Source organism: Gallinula chloropus, assembly GCF_964237585.1.
Source record: "Gallinula chloropus genome assembly, chromosome: 19".
In the NCBI taxonomy this organism is placed as follows: domain Eukaryota; kingdom Metazoa; phylum Chordata; class Aves; order Gruiformes; family Rallidae; genus Gallinula; species Gallinula chloropus.
The window spans coordinates 5,679,721-5,694,999 of NC_140104.1; the positions used below are offsets into that span (position 1 = coordinate 5,679,721).

General features: G+C 49.8%; 2 protein-coding genes across 2 annotated transcripts in view; one reads left to right on the top strand and one right to left on the bottom strand.

Annotated features, from left to right (window-relative positions):
• The window catches only part of LYRM9 (LYR motif containing 9), a 37,051-nt gene extending 35,501 nt beyond the window's left edge, over positions 1-1,550 (bottom strand). Inside the window, exon 1 of the mRNA XM_084273267.1 lies at positions 1,460-1,550. The gene's annotated coding sequence lies outside the window, so the exon portion shown is untranslated. The remainder of the gene's footprint in view (positions 1-1,459) is intronic.
• Positions 1,551-3,124: 1,574 nt separating this feature from the next.
• The window catches only part of NLK (nemo like kinase), a 53,298-nt gene continuing 41,143 nt past the window's right edge, over positions 3,125-15,279 (top strand). The window contains exon 1 of the mRNA XM_084272861.1: positions 3,125-3,683. Coding sequence (XP_084128987.1) covers positions 3,226-3,683 — 458 coding nt within the window. The 5' untranslated portion in view covers positions 3,125-3,225. The remainder of the gene's footprint in view (positions 3,684-15,279) is intronic.

Below are 15,279 nucleotides of genomic sequence, written 5' to 3' on the forward strand. Positions count from 1 at the left end.
AAGGCTTTTCTCATTCACATTGTCAAAGCACAGACAAAAAGCACCCAAAGCCCGTTCTTCGGAAGAGTTTGCACCCAAGGCTCAACTTGGAGCTCCAACAGGCTTTCACACCTACAGACCCCTCTTCCCCACGCTGCACCAGAGTTCCAATGATGTTGCTCAGTTTTGAGGGACATACAGAACAAATAACAGTACTCAGTCCTGTGCCAGCAGGGACCTGCTGGTAAAACTCTGGTGAAGCAGCTGTGCCGTCACAGGTCTGCTAGCCCTGTCCCCCAGGTTTGGGGAGGGACTAGAGGAGGTAAGGCTGCCAGTTTACCTGAAAGAAGGGCACATACAATTTCACAGCCAGCCCTTTACTTCTTCAGAGCTGCTCACCCAACTTACAGTGGTTGGAAGGGAACTCCAGAGCTCACTGAGTCCAACCCCCCCTGCCAAAGCAGGGTCCCTAGGACAGGCCGCCGTCCAGATAGGCCTTGAACATCTCCAGAGGAGACTCCACACTCCCCTGGCCAGCCTGTCCCAGTGCTCCACCATCCTCACTGTGAAGTCCTCCCGCACATTGGCGCGGAACTCCCTGCGCTTCCCCCTGACGGAACCTCCAGCCCCCCTCACAGGCGATTCAGTCGCCGCCAGCGCGGGCAGCGCGCTGCGGGCCCGGGGGTTCCGTGCGGTAAAGCCGCTGATGAGGTATGGCCGGCAGCCACGCAGGACAAGGAAAGCGCTAAACCCGTCGGGGGGTTGTTATTATTATTTATCTCCCGCTCAGGGCACGCCTGGGCGTTACCGGGCTCCGCACAGCCGCGGGGTGAATGGCCTCAGGGAGCCGGGAGCCAGGCCCCGGGCCGCGAGCGGCGCGTCACGGCCCAGCTCTGCGCGCGACGGCGCAGGCCGCAGCCCGCGGGCAGCGCGGGACAGGCGCCCTCGGGCTGGGGCCGGAAGGGAAAGCGCTCGCGCTCTGCCTGCCGGCCTCACCGGAGGCAGACGAGCGGAGCCCAAGCCCAGCAGCGCAGCCGCCGAGCCGAGCAAGGCACCGCTCCCGTCAGGCACAGCCCTGGGCTCCTCTGGCGAGCTGCTACCTCAGGACACCGCGCTGCTCGGCCCTCAGGTGGGGCGGAGAGAGCCGCGGCCCTGAGCCTGTGCGGCCCCGGGCAGCCAGACCGATGGGCCCAGGGCAGGGAACAAGGACACACCCGGCCCGGCTGCCCACAGCCCAGCTCCGCTCGCCGCCACCCGTGAGCGCCCTAAGCGACCTCCGCGCCCCGCCGCGTCCTTATCTCACCCCGCCCCGGGAGCGCTATTGGCCCCTCCCGCCGCTCGTCAGCCGGCTCCCCGCCTCCCATTGGCCAGCTGCCCGCCCGCAGACGAGCGCGCCAGCGACTTCCTCGTCCGTCACCCGGCGCCTCGCGTTGCGATTAGAAGGACGAGGGCTCCTTTGGCGCCCGCCGGGGCTACTCACTCGTGAGGAGAGCTGTCAATCACGCCGCCGCCTGGCCTCCGAGTACCATTGGCCCAGTAACCCCTTTTCGGGCTTTCATTTCTCCTCATTGGGTAACCGGATCGGATAGGGGGTTCCGATTGGGCAAAAAGCTGGCCTTGGGGGCGGGACTTGACTTAGAGGGAGAGTCAATTGGCCAGAAGGCCGGAGCGGCAGAGTGTGATTGGCAGAAAAGGCGAAGAAGGCGGGGCCACCCGAGGTGAGGGTTGTATGAGGTGAGGGAATCTCGCGGGGTCTTGCTAGCTCTGGGCGCGGAGGCGCGCGGTGATTGGGCGGCGGGGGTCAACGGGGCGGGACCGAGTCGGGGAGTCTCAGCGGCGGCCGAGTCCTATGGGCCGGCCGAGCTGGGTCCCGCTCGGTGATTGGGTGGGGGCGGCTCTCGCGGAGCCTGGTGGGCCGGGTCCGATTGGCTGCGGGCGGGTGTCGGGCGCGCGCCCCGCATGGGGGCGGGGGGGGCCGGCGGGGGGAGGGCAGGCCGGGTGCGCGTGCCCGCTGTGCGCTCCGCGCTGGGGCTCCGCGAGGAGGTGAGTGGCGGCGGCGGCGGCGGCGGGTCGGGCAGCCGAGGCGGCGGCGGCCGGGGGGCGGAGCGGCGCTGCGCGGCGGGGGCCTGAGAGACCCGCCGCCCCCCCCCCCCCCCCCCCCCTCCCCACCTCTGCCTGCCTCACGCACGCAGCGGAGACCCCCTCCCCCCACCCGGCCCCGGTCCTTCCCCGCCCCGCCGGAGGGGGGGCTGCAGCCGCCAGCGCCCCCCCCCCCTCGCAGAGGCGCTGCCCGCCGCCGGCGCCGGGTCAGGCTGTCAGGGCGCCGCCGCCGCCGCAGGCGGGTCCGGGGCGCCGCCGCCGTCCCTCGCCGCCGCCTCCCCCCTGCCCCTCTTTCTCCCGGCCCCGCGCTCTGCCCTGTCATTCATTTGTCACTCCCCGCTCCCATTCCCCCGCCCTTCCCCCTCGTGCCTCCCTTGTTTTCTTTCCTGCCCCGTCCCTTTCTCTTCCTCCGTCTATTTTTGCCCCTTTTTGCGTCCCAAACGCCCCCCCCCCCCTTCCCCGCTCCCGCCCCCCCTTCCTCCTCCTCTGGCTCCTGCCGTCCCCCCTCACGCTCTCTGGGTGCTTGTGTGTGTTTCAGGCCTTCAAGGAAAAGTTGCAAACTCCCGAGTTGGTTGGTTTTTTTTTTTTTTTTTGGTTTTTGGGGGGTTTTTTTGCGCTATTTGAGGGAGCAGGTGTCGGAAAGGAGGGAGCGATGTAGGAGGTGCCTGGGCGCTCAGGGAGCCTTCGAGGAGATAAATGGAGAGGATGTGGGAATGGAAGGGGTAGAGCTGTCAGTCCTCTCAGGGTATTGCAGGGAAGAGACTCCAGACCCTCCTTCCGGAGGGCAGGGGGATCAGTCACTGTAGTTATATTTTTTTTTGCTTAAGAAAACAAAAAAAAAAGTGAAGAAACACCCTCCCCCCCGAAACAAAACCCACCCCAGTTGCGCAAGGATGGAGCTTCAGTAGCCGACCACAGCTGGACTCTTGGGGGGAAGAGGGTTCGTGCACTCTGGCTCATGCACACATGAAGAGATTCGCCAAATTGCTTGGCTTCACCAAGAGATAAGGCCAGTTGAGCTCGATGTTTTTCAAGGTGGGCCGTGTATGATGAAACCCAACTTCTTTTAAAGTGTAGCAGATTTCATTTTTGTGGCCAAATGACAGCTTGACCCAGTTGTTATCCAATCAAAGGGCATTTTTTTGAATGTCTCTTTGTGGCACAACAGCCAACGCAAAAATGATGGCGGCTTACAATGGCGGTACGTCTGCAGCAGCAGCAGGTCACCACCACCACCATCACCACCACCTTCCTCACCTCCCTCCTCCTCACCTCCATCACCACCACCACCCTCAACATCACTTGCATCCAGGCTCTGCAGCTGCGGTACATCCTGTACAGCAGCATGCCTCTTCGGCAGCTGCGGCCGCGGCAGCTGCGGCCGCGGCCGCGGCGATGTTAAACCCAGGGCAGCAGCAGCCATATTTCCCATCACCGGCACCGGGTCAGGCCCCTGGACCAGCTGCAGCAGCCCCAGCTCAGGTACAAGCTGCAGCAGCTGCTGCAGTTAAAGCGCACCATCATCAGCACTCACAACATCCACAACAGCAACTGGACATTGAGCCGGACAGACCTATTGGATATGGAGCCTTTGGTGTTGTCTGGTGAGTAAAGAAAAAAAAAAAAACAACAAACCAACCGCTTTTTCCTTTTCATTTTTTTACCAGATCATAATTCATTCTTGGCTTTGTCATTTGAATCCGAATGCGAGAAAGCTGCTTACTACAAATCTTTTTTTTTTTGTTTGTTTGTTTTTGCTGGTTCTTCTCTGTTCTTAGAAAGTTGGCTTCACTTGTTTTTGTTGGCAGGAGGAGGTTTAGCGTGGCGAAGAGCAACCTCTGACTAACAGGCCGCACTGTCAGGCTCTTTTGAGACAAATGCAACCTGTTTGTATACCTTCTGCGTGTTTTATTAGCATATGCATGCTGTGTAGCTACGCTCAGCTTCCTAAAGTTTCAGGTTAACAAATGAGCATTAGAATATATGTTTTGACCTGACCTAAGAGTTAGAAATTCAAAGCATATGAAAATGCCTTCCTTTTTCAGTCACCTGCCAAGATCTTTGTCTGGGAGGCTGTTTGACCTGCAGTAGAATGCTGTGTGCTGCCTGAAACAGAGTATCTGAACTTTGCTCTCCTCTCATAAATGTAAATGGGATTTTCTCTCCTACTGTAGTACTGCCTACAGTCCCTTTATTCCCCCAGCCGCTTCTGCAGAGGACTTTGTCAGTGGAGCATAATCTCTTCTCATATATTTTGTCACCTCCCTAACATAATGGATGTAAGTATCGCTCGTCAGGATCGCTGGAGCAAAGCTGGCATGATTTTTTTAAATATTACTTTAATAATCAGCTGTCGGGTTTTGCTGCATCCCAGAGTGTTCATGAGAAGCATGGGAGATGCTGTGGCAGTTTGGAGAGCAGGCGCGTAGCCGCGCACTTCCCATATCACATGCACAAAGTTTGGAGTGTGTCCCTGCGCCGTGTCCCCGTGCGGCGTTCCGCGGCACTCTGTGGACAAGACTTTCCGCGGTGCGTCCGGAGCTTTGCTGTGGGTACTGCCCCGTGTTTCTGTCGTACCCAGAGGCAGGTACAGTGTGACCAGGTTGCTGTCTGCACCTATGTGCAGTGGCTTTGCCGGACGGGCCTGGCAAGAGCAAAGCGCTTCATTTCTTTGTCCCAGCCCTTAAAGTTGGCTGCTCACAACCGGACCTGTGTTCCTAAGGAACTCCTTTTCTCCAAGGTGGCTGCGCACGCAGGTTCATGCTTTAGTGATCGTGTGCCTCTCAGCTCAGGCTCCTTGGGACCAGGGCTTGGACTGCTGGGCTGTCAGAGGTGGGGGTGCCACCATGCAGCTAGCACTGTGCTTTTCTCGCTGTGGTACGGTACGGAAAAGAATGAAAACTGACAAGAAGTCTGCTGTAAAAAATTATCCGAAGATGATTTCCATCTGTTCATGTATTTCTTGATAAAGCGTGGAGTTTTTTTAACTTAATTGCTACGGGCTTGCTTGAATTTAGGTTGTTATGTAAGGCCGGACCTTGTTGTCCTTTCTCCGAGCGTTTTGTTTACCTGTATGCCTCTCCCAGGTCTTTATTTTCCCGTCTTTATTTGCAAAATATTAAGGTGCAGAGAACGAGATCTGCTTCCATCATATTCAGCAGAATGAAAGGTCAAACTCGCATATTTAAATAGAATAGTGTTAAGAATGCTGAGGGGGGGAAAAAAGTGTCGGAGAAGGGTCTGTCCTTGGCCGACACCGGGAAAAGCCGTGCCAAAACTGTCTTCTGACCGTCCCGAGACCCCTGACCGTGCAGCCACATCCACGCAGGCAGGCATTACCACCAGCGGGACCCCACTCGTGCAGTTGTGGCCACAGCTTCTCCTTCCAGGTGTCGGCAGCTTAAAAAGGAATAAAAAAAAGAGGGGGAGCATGTTGAGTAAAATTAAAGCAGAAGCTGGGAGGTGGGATGGCTTTGGCCGAGCCGTAAGGCATCGCAGGGTGAGTGCTGGCAGCTGAAGTTCAGTTCCTCCTTGCTGACACGCGTGTGCGTCGAGCGCTGCTGTGAGGCTCTTGTGTTGCGGGAACTTCTGCGGGGGGACGTGGGCTGGATCTGGACTCTGTGAGCAGGAACTCAACAGAAGTTTACACATCGTTCTAAACGCGAATGAATCCCCTTGTCACTCAGGCCGGGTGAGAGAGCACAGCTGAACGTAAAGATGGAGTTGGATATTTATAGCTTTAAGTGGAAACTATAGTTTTAGACGTGGTAAATGTGTGCTTTGGGGCGAGCGCAATGCAGGATCTGCGGCTGTGCCAGGCCGAAGCCGGTTTGGAATAAGGATTCTGGTGCTTATCTGTGTCGCTCTTGTGAGCGTGCGCTGGCACCGATAGATAACCGAAAAGTTCCTGTCCGTGTTTGAGGGAAATGGATGCTGCTCTGCCGACAGGCTGAGCGTTTGAAGCAGCAGTCTTTCATCTCGCTGCTCAGATGTGTCGCTGCATTGTCTAGAAAGATAACCAGTTACCCTGCAGTTAAGTTTAGCTCCTCAAATAAGCGATCAGTCGCGAGGGGTATTGAGTTTCCCGTAGCTCGCTGTTGACTTGGCAGTTGAAGTAGCGTTTGTCATTAGTTCATTTGCCTGGTGCTTGACGATGGTTTTGGGTAGCTGACATGCTGCTGGAGTTTTGCACTCATCAAGAGCCAAAGCGTCAGGCTTCAGTGTTTTCGGTATTAACTCATGCACGCTCGATTGCTGCTGCTGGTACCCGTGTACGCAGGCGGGATCCTTGCTCACGTAGTCACCATAACGTTTGAAATCAGCTACCCTTGGCAGGTCATCTCCTCTGACGACGCGTGGGTTTTAAAGTGAACTTGACCCAAGCTGGCAAAGTAGAAAAGATTCTCTCCAGCGATCAGCATTAAACTGCTGCATTCATCTGTTTCCATTGAGCTGTGACATACAGACGTGCAGTTTAACACGGTACCAAAGGTTGGTGTTTGTGAACTCGGACGAAGGCGGGGGGAGTTGCCGAGGCAGGAACAGATGTGTGGGTACCATCCCCCGGTTCTGCAGGTTTGCTTAACCACGCTCGAGCTTGGCAAAGGGCCACAAACCAAGTTCGTACCGAATTTGCTGAAAACAGAACAATTCGCTGCTAGCATCTTCTCCCAGTGTTGAAAAAAATCCGGGTTTTCGTGTCAGTGACAACCTCTGCCTGTGCCCCGTGGGTCAGACCGTGTATCTGATTTTTGGAAGTCTTGTGTGTATTCCAGGAATAAGGAGCTGTCCTCTGCAGAAGTGCTCCCAGTTTTGCTGGGGAGACATGCTGCTGCCATCTGGTGGGATTCTTAAAAATCATAATAAAAATAATAATAATAATAAAAAAATAATAATCAGACGAACCTACCAAGACTCAAAGGTTTGGGACTGAAAGGTGAAACCTTAATACCTCTGCGAGAGGCACTTGTGCTGTTTCTGTGTAGGACTCCTGGACCAGGGGAGGGGAAATATAACTTCTCTGGAGGTAGATGGGGAATAATGGTTTTGGTTCCTGGTTCAAAGCTGTTAAGGCTTCAGAAATTGTATGGAAATGTCTCTTCCATTGGGATGTGTCCGGTCCCAGGGATAAGCAGCTCTCAGTCTGTAAGGTGCATTTGTCTTGCACGCACCTCGAATTTTGTAAAGTTATTGCCATTCCTCAAAGATGGTGAAATCCAGCAGTCTGTTTTGTTACCGTCACAGCTATTTTAAAAGGCATCTCTGTGGGACATCTGTTACAAGTGACAATAGAAACACGTGTATTTGTTAAAAGTCCCCGTTTACACAGTTTTAATTTGCAGTGTGGTTTAAATGTATTCACTTCCAATACGTTCTGTTCAGTGAGTCCACCAGCAGTATAGCCTTCTGAATAGCTTGATTGTTGATGTTGGGGTGTAGGACATCATGTGCAGGCTGCATATACCTTGTAAAGGCAGAAACAATTCAGAAATCTGCTGTTCATTCCTGGCCTTCAAAGACCTGAAATCACAGAAGTCTTTGCTAAATAAACCCCGAAATAATACTGCCTGCAATTGATTGTTGCCCAGACCCCAGAACTATTTTAAGAGGGTTTTATCACTGTCCTGATACTAAGCACAGCAGCAGGAAAGACGTTTCTAGGATAAACGGATAATCTCCTGTTACTGTAAAGGAACGTGTCATGTGGAGCAAGTGCAGTGTAGGTAGTGTAGCAAATCACCTGTTGGGGAATAAAGAAAGATGTTAGAGCTTTGAGAAAGTTTGAGTTACAGCAGGGTGAGTTCCCCTTCCCATGCCTGGTACGGCTGCGAACCACAATGATGTTTTGCATAGTTAATGCAAATAATAATGCACAAGTCCAGCCTGGTAAGTGTGGAACATTTAGAGAAAGGTAAATTTGATTTATGAAACCCTTTAGGAGTTTTGGTAGTTCTTTTCCCTAAGCTGAAGTGGTTTGTATCCGGCTTTTTTTCCAGTCCCTCACAACTCACCTGTTAGTGGCAGACAGTTCTTGAACATGAGGAAAGTGTCCCGTGTTAATTAGCATTTAGATGGACAACTGTTTGCTTTGATTTAAACTGTTTCATCCAGCATTTTGTGTTAGGCTGAGATGATTTGTTGTGGGATTGATCAAGGCAAATACAGAAGGACTCTGAACTTGATCCTGGAGCTCTCATTGTGGATGAGACCTGTCAGCAGGAGGGGATACCTCTGGTAGATGGAACAGGACATGGATGAAGGGGCCGTGGAAGGAGTCATCCCAAGCTGTGAGGTTATCTGGAGAGAGAAGGTCCCCAACGAAACATGCAACCCAAGCAAATCCAAGGAGCCTTTTAAAGTGCTGATCTTACAGCTGGCTCTTGTGTCGCAGTGGGAGTAAGCAGGAAGACAGCTTGGGGCTTTTCTTGGAAGTGAAAGCCACCTAGAGTGTGCTGTGTTCATTTTTGGTGTGGTGAAATTTGCTTTTAGTAATGGGCAATGGAAATGTTTAAAATTAATAAATAAGCTGGTCAGAAATAGTTTTACAAAAGGCGGGGGGGGAAGAAAAAAAAAAGGAAAAAAAAAAGATCCATCCAGGATAGTTGGAGCAGTCAGCTGGCTGTGCTGAGTGGTATTTAGCAGTGCTGATCTTCACTTTAGGCTGATGAGAACCTTTCCGTTCAGACCTCCATCTCCTCATCTACATGGACCGCAGTGGAAAAAGCTGAACAGAACTTTCCAGTTAGAAAGCTTGGGGCTGTCGAGGTCTCTCCCATCCCAGTATGCAAACACTTTCCGTTAGAAGCTGTGATACCGATGTCATTACAATTTCCTGACTTCTGGGTGAGGTTTTTCAATGCCGTCCCGTTCAGTGTTAGCTGGGCAGGATCTCCTTTCTGCTCGTGGGCTGTGGAAGGGGCTGTGGGTACCGGACAGAGCTGTTCCTGATGCTACATCCTGACGCTGCATCCAGTGCTGCCCTTTCGGTTTGCCACTTTTTGCCGTGTACTTCAGTGAGTTTTTCTCTGTCTGGAGGCTGATGCAGACAGGCAGCGATTGCCTAAGGAGGAGACAAGTCGTTTTTATCCAGTTCTTTCTTGGAGGAAACCAAGAGGATGCCTGGGGCGAAAGAGACGATGCTGGCAATGGGCACATTACGGAGCAGAGCCTGTATTGTGTTTCACACTTAGCTACACAATTTAAGGATCTGCAGGTGATTATCTTTAATAGCTCAGTGTTTTGTAAAGGATTGCTTTATCTAAATTGGATTCTGACTCTACTTGTGAAGAATGTAGTAGAAATATCTTAGAACAATGACATTTGTTTTTTTTAATCTGGAAAATTCTGCAAAGCTTGTATGTTTAAGAGGGTTGGTTTGGGGTTTCTTTTACCAAATTTCACGAGAAGAAAAATTGTGTTCACTTCGAAATGACTAGTCCCCAAGTGTGCTGAATTAAATGAAATGGATATAACGGCTCCTTGCATTTACATTGGACATCGGGAATTAAGTGAAATTCTATCTAAGTAACGTACTGCATTGTTCGTTACTGTCTTGCGAGATGATGCAAGGAGGAAGGAATGTGGATAACTTTATTTTCTCCCCTCAAAGTTGGCTGAGGACCATTTTGTATGAATTAGTTGACTGTAAATTATGCCAAGGTCAGTGTTTCCCAGGTTGCCTGAGATGCCCCGTCTTTGGCAGCACCTGCAGCTCTCCGGAGTGTTTGTTTCCTGTCCCGCTGCCAGCTGACACCACGCTGGAGCAGGGTACCGGTCGGTGTGATCTCTTCCCTCTCAGTTCTGCAAATGTTAGAGCAGAACAGCTTGTGACTGGACCTACAGTCTAGTCCTGATTTTCAGAAGACACGTTTTGGATGTGCTTTTCCCCTCCCACGCCCACGTACTCTGTCACCTTTTCTTGAGTGAGTCTGTAAATGATGGATTTCACTCATCCGAACCCAGAAGTGTGTGTGATCGGGTGAAGGTGTGAGCAGTCACCCCACTTGTATGTGCTCGAACCGAGTCGCAGCTGAAGGCAGTAACAAGCGTGTGTGTTGTATGAGGCTGTTGGATTTCTTGGGGAAGCAACAGGACTGAGTGTGAAAATAGCTTTGGGCAGGTACAGCAGAAGGAGGCCTTCGGGACATGTTTGAAGTGGCTTTTGATGACTTGCACTGGTTGTATCTGGGTCTCGTGTACCTTTAATCCTCTGGACAGTTCTGCCTTCTAGTCTGGCATGTGTAAGGTTCAGCTTTTCCTAAGAGAAAAAGCTACCTTAAAGTTGTATAGAGCTTACTTAAAGTGACTTTGTGTTTATTAAAGCAAACAGTAATTTGTTAATATAATTGGTAATGTTTTTTAAGATGGCATATTAAAAAAAAATCCTCAAAGAATGGTAAATTAAATTTTAGAAAGTAAAAGGGTGAAGAAGCTGTCTTAGTCTGCAAAACTGAGTGTAGATGAATGAGTTTTATGATGGAGGGACATGTTTGGGTGAATAATACCATATTTTAGGTTAAACAATTCCTGTAGGCTCCAGTATGTAAGTAGACCTGTCTGCTCTGTGTTTGAGGGTTAGCTTTTGCGGTCCTGTCTCTCTGAGTTGTGTGTAAGCAAGCCCTAAACAGAGGCATTGCCCCCAAATCTGCTGTACCAACGAGATCGAGCTCCCAGGGGCGTTTATCTGGGAGATGTGGTTACCTGAGCGCAGTGTGCCTTTGGCTTCTTAATTCGAAGAGCTGCCATGAAGCAGTCGAGTCCTCTTTTTACACAGAGCATGAAAAACATTCCCCTCTGGATTTTGAAAGGCTGAAATGGCACACAGGGAACACTATGGTTTTCTTGCTGCATCTGGGGATGATGGAACTCTGTGGACTTTGCAGCTGGGTAGCGATGTTTAACCAGTTCACATCTGGTTTCATGGGGTCTAACAGAGGTTCTGCATGCTGCCTGTGCGCTGGCCACCCTGTAAGCATGTGGGGCTCACCATTGCTCGGTGTCTCATGTATCCTCCTGTGGTGCTCGGTTTAAGGGGCACCAAAGGGACGTTAATTGCTTGCTAGGAGCAAGAATCTGTTCTAGGACTGTTCAACCTGGTCTAAATAGGGTTTCAACTGAGACAAACCCGAAATTATTCTCTTTCTGCCTTTGTTGGTTATATGTTTGCTCTGTTTAGATTTCTGCTGGTCTGATTTCCTTGCTTGTTTCCCAACTCTGAAGATTTCCTGAGAATAGAGCTGGCTATTTTGTTGAATTCTTAGAAAAATGAAAGTTCTTGGAACAGAGAATAAGGTGATACAGGGGCAACTTGGATTTTAAAGCCCTTCTGGAAGGTGAGAAGTATTGTAAAAGGTAGGATCTGTGCTCAGAACAGCTTCCAGGGGATACTGAAAACCCATTTGTGTCTGGTCAGAAGAACTCAATAAAAAGAAGCTTGGCTTAGTTACTGCAATTTCCTCTGTAACCTTTAGAATGTAAGAGTAAGCACTTGATTAAAGATTAAGTTATAAATATTATCATGAGAGTAATGTACCTGAAAATGTTTGGATTTTGCTTCTGAAATTCAGGTTAGTTGTGTGCCTGGTACTTGCTCAGTAGCTGATGCCCGCTTTAAACTTCTGTAACTGGTAGCTGTAACCAATGCCTGGGGTCTCATTGTGTAGTACCAGGTATTACAAAGATATAATTGCTTTCTGCAGACAAAATATTTAAGGTTTCCAGGCTGTAGGATTTATGCCAGTGAGTTCATCCTAATTTACCCGTGAGGTGGGGAAGTTCTTAAAGTAATAAGTAATGGGTTGAGGTACCGCAGCTTTAGTGGCGATGCCACTGGTAGGCTGGCTCATCAGCCCTGGTGGGTTGGGAGTTCGGTAGATCTCCTCCTGTGCTCCCAGTTGTGGAAAGAACAGCGAGTGGTGATGTGTTGGAGATAGGTGGGAGCAGAAGCCTATGGAGCTGAGGAGAGGAAGCTTCTAGGAGGGGAGAAACTTGGAATGAGGGTGGGTTAACTGGCCATGCAGGCTGGAGGAATGGGAATATCCCCACTGCAAGTGAACTAGCCCATTGGCTGGGGCCACAGCAGCGTCATCCATCTGCCACTGGTGGCATTTCTCAACACTGGGGAAGCCTGATCGCTCCTGAAGCTGTCTGACGTGGAGGTAGGCAGCAGTTCTGCTGACAGTTGCATGCAGTCTGTGTGGACGAAGCCTTGGTGTTAAGATTTAAAAATACATCCCATAATAGATGCTGTAAGTTTTGCTTCGTTGTGAGTCAAACTAATTATTACATCCAATTTTGGAACAGTAGACCCCTGAGTGAGGTAGTAGATGCTTAAATGAAAGTGGCTTATGACAGGCAGTACAAATAGGTACATAAAGGATAGAGGTTTGTGGCTAATGCATTTATTTATTGATAGTGGTATTTGGCCATAATAAGGAGTAACAATGGAACAGTGAATGCGAGTGGTAGTGGGTGGAGTGGGTAGTGAATGGGGTGGTAGCTAAAGGTGCCACAAGCCATAGCAATTATCTGCCACCTAAATATAGAGAGGTGATAAAAATTAATGATGCTGTAGCAATAAGCCATGCTTTAAAAAAAAATAACATAGGTAACATATTTTCTTTTCTTTTCCCTGCTGTGTTCTGACTGTCCTTTCGATCGGTCCCACCCCTTTTCCTTATTTTCCAGTACTCCCTGCAGTACTTGGTATGAAGTGCAGCTTGTCAGCAGCATGTTTTAATGAAGACAATCAAGTTTAGATGCAAGGACTAAATCGTAGAAGGTAAATACTGCTTCTCTGGAAACCACTGGAGCTCCATCCATAGTGCATTGTAGGAGTAACCTGGAAAAGATCAGTTTGCTGCGGAAGCAGTTGGTGTTCCTTAGGATGCCAGATACGCTGCATGAGTGAGCCCCAGCCTGCCCTGTGGATGTAAAACCTGCCAGGTTTGTGGTGCCAGCGTGTAGACACAGAGCTGGGTGTCTCTTAGGGCAATCTCCCCTATGGTCAGAAATGCCCTAACTTGGCCACAGTAGAATATACTGCAGTTTTGAAGGCACTCATACTTTTTGTATTTGATTATATATTGTAGAGTACGCTGATAACCATGATCCATCAGACTGTCAGCACATTTTTCTGGGTTTCAGAAAATTCTCTACCGGGACTTTCAGTGATCATGGCAAAATGTGAGTTGTGTTCATCATAACTGGGGTGTGTAAGGTGTGAGTGCGTGCAGCAGGGTGCAGGTACAGTGCTGGAGTGCACGAGCGCATCAGCTTCACAGAGAACAGGAGAGGAGACAAACCACATGCGGTGAAGGCAGCCTTTGGCCCGAGCGCATGGCTATTCGAGATGCCAAGCCACCAGCGAATCTGGACTTCATTTTAATATGCAATGCTGTGTCATTTCTAATGTTGTTCTATGCCAGTGATGGGGAAATGAAGGGAGGCTCCTATCAGCCTTGGTATTAAATAACTGCGTGGCTGGGGCCGAGTGGAGCGTGGCCGTGCACGGCGGGCAGAAGTGCTTACTAAGAATTTGAGTGTTAATCCCGAGGGCTGTGGCAGAATCAGTGCGTTTGGGTAGTATCATTCTTTAAATTCCTCATGTGGAATCTCTCTGTAATGGCTCGGAAGCCTGTGTGTGTGAGTGGGATATTTATGCTGTTGGATATAACACCGGAATGGTCAGCAGAGTCATTTTGTTGAATAATTTTGTTGATAAATTATCTTCTAATATTTCCTTAATTTTCTCAGAGGGTGCTGTGATGGTGTTCATGTGTAGGTTGTAAACAATGAACTCAGAGCTGTCTGTTCAAGAGCACTTGCAGGAAATTTTGTGGAAGAGTAAAACGCAGTGGAAGAGGTAGGACTCCTTGGACTCTAGACAAGGATTTGCTTTCCCCATTCTCTTTCACATGCAAATACATTTAATAGGTGCAAGAAAAATACGCTTGCCAGAGAACCTGGTGGTTTAGTTTCCTTGGCACTTCAGTGCAGTGCTATTCCAAATTTTAATCCTCAATCTATTCCTGGTGTCATGACAAGATTTTTCTTCACCATCCTGGCCGCACCAGGAAGTGCCCAGAGCCCTGGAAGCCAGGCGTATGGTCAGAGGCAGAGCCTTTGTATGATGGGACCAGGAAAACTGAGCTGTATGGAGCTGATGACTGAGTAGTTACTCTGGCTTTCATCCACAGAGTTAGTTGCCTTTTTTCAGTTATTTTTTTTCCCCCAAAAAAAGCTGCTGACTTTCCCTTCTCTCTTGAAAGTGCACACAGAGCTTTTAATTTCAGATAATGTGTTTTATTATTTTATTTGATAGGAATTCTTGTAAGCATTGAAGAATGTATGTCTGTGGATCGCAAAACATACTCTGTAGAGGTAGCAGCAGTTTTCAGAACTGAGCACTGTTCTTCTCAGGAGGTAGTCGCTGAGATCTGGATCACACTCGGGCTCTGCTTGTGGGACCTGGGAGCCAGGCTCGTAGGTGAGGAAGGAGAGAGCCTAGACTGGGGTCTGGGTCTGTGAGGTCTGTTTCACTGAAAACCGTTTTATTTTTCTTTTAAGTCCCCTGGTTCCTAAGTAGTAGGTTAAGGTTTATTACAGGACAGACAGGAAGAGTTACATCACAGTCCATCTTGGACCCTTTTCATTTAAGTACAGCACTTCTGCGTGGAGTGGAAGCTCCTGGTGCACTGACTTCTGAACAGAAGTGTATGTGTCTGTTAGCAGAGTACCTTCCTGGCTTCCTCCTGCCTTTGTTTGTAAAGGCCCTTGACAACTGATATGAAACTATTTTGAAAGCCCTAAACAAGAGGGTTTTTCCCCCAGAGATTGCACAGTAAGCAGAACGAAAAGCATGGTTAAAAAGGCCGTTCTCATATAGCAGTGTGACTTCTCTTTGGATGTTTCTGCAAATGCTTGTTGGCTCATTTACTTCAGATCTCTGATTTGGAGGGAGGATATCATGTGGGTAAGCTTTATGGAAGAAGGAAGAGAATATATCAGTGATTCTCAGACTGCTTCTGACCCAACTTTATTAATTTTATCAGTTCCTAGGCTAACATTCTTAGGTAAAGTGAGCACGAGAATTTACTGAATCTCCTAGTGCTTTCGGAATCTGCTGTGTTCTCCCCAAGTGCTTTTGAAATCCTCTAGACCAGACCTCCTTGATGTTGATTTGTAGCTTGTGGGGATGTT